At 33.8% G+C, this 8,369-nt stretch overlaps 1 protein-coding gene across 3 annotated transcripts; it reads right to left on the bottom strand.

Moving 5' to 3' along the window:
- Nucleotides 1–238: 238 nt before the first annotated feature.
- On the bottom strand, nucleotides 239–5,028 carry LOC113857566 (5-oxoprolinase). Of its 3 annotated transcripts, none has more exons than XM_027489596.1 (2): nucleotides 4,925–5,028; nucleotides 239–4,307 (listed from the first exon to the last, which is right to left on the bottom strand). In XM_027489596.1, exon 2 carries the CDS (start codon nucleotides 4,280–4,282, stop codon nucleotides 488–490), a length of 3,795 nt encoding a protein of 1,264 aa, XP_027345397.1. In that variant the 5' UTR covers nucleotides 4,283–4,307; nucleotides 4,925–5,028; the 3' UTR covers nucleotides 239–487. The 3 variants fall into 3 exon arrangements, with proteins under 3 accessions (XP_027345397.1, XP_027345398.1, XP_027345400.1); XM_027489597.1 differs by having other exon boundaries at nucleotides 252–4,307; nucleotides 4,947–4,961; XM_027489599.1 differs by lacking the exon at nucleotides 4,925–5,028 and adding an exon at nucleotides 4,448–4,548 and having other exon boundaries at nucleotides 252–4,307.
- Nucleotides 5,029–8,369: the final 3,341 nt, after the last annotated feature.

Here is an 8,369-nt window from a genome sequence, read left to right as displayed (position 1 = left end):
CTCTTGTATTTTTCATAAGAATATAACACTTATCACTTTTGAAGTAACATTAACTTGAAGAACAGTTTTTGTAGCCCTTGTATGCTGAGCGAGATATCCACCTTCTTATTTTATCTAAGGTGCTTCTAGTTCCCATGAATGCATTGCTTTTTGTATCATTCAGACATTTTTTATATTAAGATTTAACTGATATAGGCAAGTAATTCTCAAGCTGAGTTTCAAAGAATAGCCAAACATCATTTCACTTAGTGGGAGCCTCAAGATTACGAAATAATAGAATTTGTGAAAGAAGTCGTGTGTGCTCGGTGAAAGTTCTAAACATAATTGAACAAATATATTAAGATAGAAATATATTTATTGAAATTTTATTGAATTGCATTGAAATGTGTATCGCATATAAATCCATAACAACTTCGACGTCACATCATCAGAACATCAAAACATGAAGATGTTTCCCAGACTTTTCTCATCCAAAAGAAAAGAAACTTCACAATGGAGAACCCCATCCACCACCACCAGGAGTCAATATCACGAGAATTTCCCCTGGAAGCACCTGAACTGAATTCTTACCCCCAAGATAAATCTTTCGTTTATCTTTCTTCATGAGGAAGTTAGCTCCACGAGCACCATCTTTCCCTCCCTTGAGCCCTCTTGGTGCATGGACACGCCTCTCGGAAAGAATGCTAACAATAACTGGGCGCCTAAACTCTATTTCTCTATGAAGACCATCACCACCTTTGTGGAATCCATCCCCCCCACTGTTTTCTCTAAGTCCAAACTTGTGCAAAATCACTGGATATCTTTGCTCAAATATCTCAGGATCAGTCATTCTTGTATTTGTCATGTGGCACTGTACCCCACTAGTCCCATCCCATGTGGGACCAGCCCCACTCCCACCGCCAATGGTTTCATAGTAACCAAAAGTATCATCTCCAAATGTAAAATTATTCATGCAACCCTGTGAACATGCACAGGCCTGAAATGCAGTAAATATGACATCAGTTATCCTCTGAGATGTAAGGACATTACCTCCTACCACAGCAGCAGTGTCACTAGGAGAGAGAAATGAGCCTTCTGGGATAAGAATCTTCACTGGGGCCAAACAGCCTTGGTTGAGAGGTATATCAACGTTCAGTAAACAGCGAACACAGTAGATGACTGCTGCAGCTGTTACAGCTTCTGGTGCATTCCAATTACCATAAACTTCAGCACTTGTCCCACCAAAATCGAAAATTGCTTCTCCTTTATTAAGGTCAATGCTCAATTTCAGATGAATAATGGATCCGTCATCCATGTAGTCCTCTTCTTCAACAGTCACAAGTTCATTTGACTTGGCTGAAATTCTACGACCAACTGACTTCAGCATCTCCCTCACTGCTTCTTCTGCATTCATTTGTACGTAATTCATGTAAGCCTGAACGGTTTCTAGACCATACTGTTCAATGAGCTCTTGAACTAGCGAAATTCCTCTCTGATTTGCTGCTACTTGCGCTCGAAGATCTGACAAGTTATCTTGAATCCTTCGAGTTCCTGAGATCTTATTTCCCTGATCATCAGAGCTTGGGAACTGGAGAAGTTTAATGATACCTTCTTCTTGAAAGTCACCTTTTTCCACAAGCTTAAATGCCTTGATGGCAGCTCCTTCCTCCAATATGGACTTCGAAAATGGAGGCATGCTTCCAGGAGTAATACCCCCAATCTCTGCGTGATGCCCTCTATTTGCCACAAAAAATACCAATTTCCCGTTGAAGAAAACAGGTGTAATAACGGTTATATCAGGAAGATGGCTACCTCCAGCTGATGGATGATTAGTAACCAAAACATCTCCTTCGTTTAAATTGTCACCCCAGTAATTGAACTGCCACCGAACTGTACTCGACATAGCTCCTAAATGGACAGGAACATGAGGTGCATTTGCAACTAGGCCCCCACTAGGATCAAATAGAGCACAAGAAAAATCAAGCCGTTCTTTGATATTTGTTGAGATGGAAGTTCTTTGTAGTGTTCTTCCCATCTGCTCAGCTATACCCATAAATCTGTGATTGAAGATTGAGAGCTGTACAACATCTGCAACTTTATCTGATATTTTAGCACTGGTTAAAGGGGAATCAATTTCAATCTTGATGTTTCCATATTTGGTTATAATGGCTCTACAGTTGGGTTCTATGATCACAGTGCTATTGCCATTCATGATGATTGCTGGTCCAGACATCATATGGCCATACCCCAGCTTTTCAAGCTTATAGAGAGGTGTTTCCTGCCAACCATTCCCAAAATAAACCTTATAGTAGCCTTCAATAACAGGACTGCCAGGGGCAGGTTCTATGGCCTGTGGCCTCAATATATTAGTAACTCCTATACCACGAACTCTAACATCACATATCACGATGTTTCTGCTCTGGAGTTTAAAACCATACTCCTGCTGAAACAATCTCACAAACTCAGTAGCATACTCACATAATTTTCCATCTTCAGCTATTTGTCTTTTGACCATGATGGCAGTGTCTGTACCATCATATCTCAAGTTCAAATATGTCTCCGTGGAAATGTTTTCCTCTTTAAATCCTTGATTTTGCAACTTCTGCTTTACCTGTCTCAGTAATACAGCTTCTCGGTGTGAGACCTCAATAATAGATTCAGCTCCATATACTGCAGAATATGGCTCCTGTGCCTCTTCTACAACATTCGCCAATCCCATTCCATATGCACTTAAGATCCCACAAAATTTGTGAATGAGCACTTCTTTCATGCCTAATGACCTAGCTATAGCACAAGCATGCTGAGGCCCAGCACCTCCAAAGCAAGCAAGTGAATGGTTCTTTGTCTCATGGCCCTTCATTTCAGTCAACTGCCTTATTGGACGACACATTGTCTCATTAGCAACATCCACAAAGCCAAGCGCAATCTCTTCCACTGTCATGTCTTCTGTGGATGGATCCTGATTCCTTCGGTAAGCATTTATCTGCCTGGCAAGCTTCTCAAATTTTTCTCTTGTTGACTTGACATCAAGAGGCTGGTCTTCATGTGGCCCAAATATAGAAGGGAAATAATGAGGAATGACATATCCCAGAATTAGGTTGGCATCAGTAATTGCCAACTCTCCACCTTTCCGATAACATACAGGACCAGGGTGTGCTCCAACTGATTCTGGTCCAACTTGAAAAGCACCAAATTGGAACTTCAACTTTGAACCACCACCAGCAGCCACAGTGTTTATGTCAAGCTGAGGTGCTTGAATTATGGCACCAGCAATTTGGGTTTCCAGCACTTGCTCGTAACTTCCAGCATATCGACTCACATCTGTAGATGTTCCTCCCATATCAAATCCAATCAATGGCCTACCTGTTTCAAGTCCAAAAAGAGTCTGTGAGTAACCAACAACTCCACCAGCAGGGCCAGACAAAATTGCTTTGTGCCCTGAGAAGGTACTCTCTGGTGCAAGTCCACCATCTGATTGCATAAACAAGACATTCAATTTTCCAATCCCCTCATCAAATTTGGAGATGAATCCTGATAAGTATTCTTTAATAACTGGGGTCAAATAAGCATCTACACTAGCTGTTAGACCACGAGGAACAGCGCGGACCATGGGAGTCAAAGCAGATGATATAGAAACATGTCTGAATCCCAAACTCAAAGCTAACTTCTCAACCTGTTGTTCATGCTGTGGATAAGTGTATGAGTGCATCAAAACAACAGCCAAACAACTGATTCCTTTCTCCAATAATTTTTTCAGTACAGGCTTCAGAACTTCTTCATTAACAGGCTTTACAATCCTGACTAGCTCTCCTGAAATTCCTTTAACCAGTGATGAAGAACCACCCTGATTTTCTTCTTCTTCAGCCTGAACAAGCTGAACCCTCTCTTCCACCTCTACAACCTCTTCATAGAGATTTGATGGCTTCGACACAGTAAGGTCAAATATGCTGGGACGAGCCTGGTTACCAATCTGGAGCAGATCACGAAAACCTTGAGTCACACATGCTGCAATCCTTTCTCCCTTACGCTCTAGAAGTGCATTAGTTGCAACAGTTGTACCCATCCTTATCCATTCAATCTTCTCAGTGGGTATTTTGGAGTTGCGTGGAATTTTCTCCCCAGTGAACTCTTCAAGGATCCTCCTTATCCCTTCCACTGGTGCATCATCATAGTTTAAAGGATCAACTGACAGAAGCTTCAAAACTCTTCCATCAGGCTGACCTGGGATTTCTGCATATACATCAGTAAATGTGCCCCCTCTGTCAATACAAAACCTTAACTTCCCTTCAGTAACACTCCCCATCCTATTCACCCACAGTTATAAGGCCCTGCAAATTTGAATAGATGATACAGTGATCACATAAAGTAAATAAATAAATAAACACACACACACACACAAACACACCAAGAATTGCATTTCTCTATAAAGGTTAGAATAATCAGAAATGCTGAAGTGCAGCAAAATTACCAAACATATGTTTCTTTTACTACAGAGTAAATACTATATATTAAAGGGTTCAGTTTCCTTTGAAACAGCATGAACTAGTTGCACAAATCCTTCCAACAGGACCCAAAATTTTATTTTCCCAGACTGAGATACAGAACCAGCTGCATAGGAATATGAAATTCTTTGATCTTATATATATATTCCCAATAAAGCTAAAAGCAGCATATGTTAAATCAACTTGCATGCATCATTAGCTAAAATCTCAACAACCTTATTGGTATTGGATTATCATAAACAAGCACATAAATGAATTAAATATATGACTGTTTCTTTTATACTTTTTCTTTTCAATTGCCCCTTATTTGAAATGGGAAGGTATTATTTATCGTATCATAATCATAATCGATATTGCAGCATTCATTCAAATTCGTTAACAGCATAGACATGAAATGAATTGAAAGAAGGGAAGGACCGAAGAAGCAAAGAAAGCAATCTTACAGATATGCCGAAAAGTATTAACCAATTAGATAATGAAAATATGTTGCGTCGCGGGTCGCTGCGGGGGAGTTGTGCTTGGATAGTTTCTTACTTCTGATTTTATACATCACACTTATATATTCTTTTTTCTTATTACATGTATACGCATTTTAAAAATATAATTTCAATCGAAAAGAAAATGATTTTTCGAATTTTCCAGTATCGCTTTAATGTTTCATAAAATTTTGATAAATGCAGTATAGGTACAAATTCTTCTGAATCACAGTTTTTTAAAAGGTCAAATATAAATTTTTAAAATTTTTAAAATTTAATGCAAAATTAATATTTTATATATAAATATATATTATGTATACCAACAAAATAAAAAATTATATATAATAAATTTTGATTAAAAATTATAACATTTAATATAATTTAACGTATTAGAATTATAACATTTATTATGCATAATATTGTGCAAGTTAAAACATTATAATTCATTAACATAAAATGAAAAACAACAACATATGTACAACTCATTTTCTCCACATCATTGTTTGGAACTCGGTATTAAATATTAATTAATTAATTATCAGCAATTCAAGAAATCATCATTTTTATAAAACACCTAATGTCATTTGTAGTTATTTAAAAATGGAATTAGAGAATTAAATTGGAAAGGTAATGATACGTTGGGTACTTTCAAATTTTTTGGAATAATATTGTTTTTGCTAATTCGAACTAATTTAACGTGTTTATTTTTCTAACCCTTTAAAACGACGTTATTTTTGTCAATTAAACTTTTAATATAATATTTAATGTAATATATCAATTTTTTATTATTTATTAACAAAATTTATTATTTAAAATTAAAATAAATAACAAAAATAGAAATTAGAAACTAATATGATATTTTTAATTTTTTTTAAATGCTAAAATGTTAAACACAAACTTTCTTAAGAATTAAAATAAAAATTTAATTAAAAATTATTATTTCTTTCGTATTAAATACATACTTTCTTACAGACTGATTAAACTAATATTCATAAGAGATACATAATTTATTATTATGGTGTTTAATCTATAATATAGATCAAATAGAAATAACTGACATATAATATTACGGAAGATTAAACTATGATCGAAATTCTAAAATTTTAGCTTTATTCATATTTTTCTTTTCTATGTTTAGAAAATTGAAGCTGAAAGAAGCGAAAATTTTGGCAATTTTTTTTGGATATTCATATTTTATAAATAACTTATTTTATCTTAAAATTTGTACATGTATTAGTACATAATCAATGACTCAACTACCCAATTAGTTTACAATCTCTTATCACTAATGCTTGTCTCTAGTACCATTTAGCATTTGCTCGTTCTTGAACTTCTTCACTCTTATTTTTCAAAATTAGTTTTGAAGGCTAAACATTTAAATTTCTTATGACCTACCATTTTTCAAAATCAATATTTTAATTTAATTTTTAAAATCTTATGGTAAGGTTAAGAAACTAAATCCATAGTTTCAAATGTTAGATGGATCATTCTATTATCTTCCTGAGCACAAAGAGATCTCACATACTTCCCTTTAAGAGTAATATATAGGAAGTATTCAAGGCATCAACTTTGTCAAATAAGAAATTACAAGCATGATAGATAAGGAACTTATCAACTACGGACAGTCAAAACTAACTAATCTATTAACTATGGTCGTCATTATCATACTTCATGGTAAAAAAATTTCATCAATTGTTTTACACTCCAACTTTCCCAAAATTTGCATACCTATCTATAAGGAAAGCAAGAAAAAATTGTCTTATTAGAATCTAGAATTGCCTTCACAAGTTATTCATAAATAGATGTGTTTATGAACATTCAATACTGTCTTGTAAAATTAACCTTTATCCACTCTTTAAAATGAGCTTCCTGCTCATCAGAGCTATTATTCATCAAAACATACTCCTTTTATTGATCCAACTTGTCTAGGGGTAGTTCAATACTTCTTTCATCACTTAGAAGTGTTCACAGTTAAAATCTCAATATGATTGACAATGTTATTCATAGAAAATATAATAGGAGCAAATAAATAAATAATAGAGAACCATTACCATAGGCAATCAGTGGAAATAATTATCATTAAAATTGAAATTTAACACTTACATTAAAATCTCTTGTCCATAGAGATTATATCGTAAGAAAACAACGGTTACAATAATTTAAGATGTGTGGGTAGAAGGATTTTACCATAAAAATCATTCCAAAATTAACATGTGATGATAAATTAATTCATGAATTAACTCTCTGTACGTAAATCAAAACAAAAATCAATTCAAATGACACAACATCTCATTAAATTTAATCGAAATTTCATTAGTTTCTTTAATGATCCATTGTGGAGGGGTACACTTACTCCAGTAATAAAGCTCTCAATAATGATAAATAATTGCCCAAAATAAAAATTTCTTCACTTAGCTTCAATTTTAAAGGGAAAAAAAATCACAAAATGCTCATCCTAAGAGAATACACATTTTTCATGTATCAATAACAAAATAATGACATACTATAAACAAAATTTATATAAAGCATGTCATTGTTGCATTTTAATTAATTTAGAAAAAATTTCTAATAAAAAGTTTAGGATACCAGGATCTAGAACACTATAATAATAAATTGCATACATACACTTGACTACATCAGAAACAAGATCTTTCTTTTCCGTTGATCTTTTTCTTGCAACTAAGCTCCTTGGCGAAAAAGTATGCAGTTTGAGTGCTTAGAGTGAAGAGGGGATCTTAACCTTATATAAGATCAGTAACGTTAGTTTCCATACATCAGAGAGTCCTAGATTACTAGGTCATATACTATTTTCCAAGCACACTTACCAATTGACTCTGATCCAATAAATATTCAAAACATAATATACATAAGGCTTTCCAAAACTACAAAATGGATCACATCATTATATGGACTGACATGAAAATGTTAGGTTATCGATTCAACATGTTTTACAAAATAAAATACGCTTTAGATATAAGCTCAAATTCAAACGAACATTGAATTTACATCACACGACAATAAAATACAAAATTTATAAAGTTTAATTATTTTACTTTTTGTAAATGAAAGTAAAATAAAAACACAAATTAATCATATATTTGTTTATTATTAATAAATTATTAAGATTATTAAAAATATTTTTATGTGTGTGAAGAGGAAAAATTACATTTTTTTAATAAAATAGTCACCTATTTAAATTGGTTTTTTTTAATATAATTAACTTCTACTTAATAAGTTTAACCCTACATTTCATTACGTAATATTTACTTATTTTGAAAGCTACTTGTACTAAAATTGGTTAGTAGCAGTCCATCTCCATTTACTTTTCAGACTAGTGATGACAAATTTGTGAATTAGAATCAAAATGAGAATTATTGAATAATAATTATAGGTTTACGGGTGCACCCATCTT

Source organism: Abrus precatorius, unplaced genomic scaffold (assembly GCF_003935025.1).
Source record: "Abrus precatorius isolate BTA unplaced genomic scaffold, Abrus_2018 Scaffold2, whole genome shotgun sequence".
Taxonomy (NCBI): Eukaryota; Viridiplantae; Streptophyta; class Magnoliopsida; order Fabales; family Fabaceae; genus Abrus; species Abrus precatorius.
The sequence above is the reverse complement of the archived record's forward strand: the minus strand, read 5'-3'. Positions and strand labels throughout refer to the sequence as shown.

Excerpts from the sequence above, each read along its gene's own strand:
- LOC113857566 (XM_027489596.1), bottom strand. The coding sequence starts at position 4,282 with ATGGGGAGTGTTACTGAAGGGAAGTTAAGGTTTTGTATTGACAGAGGG.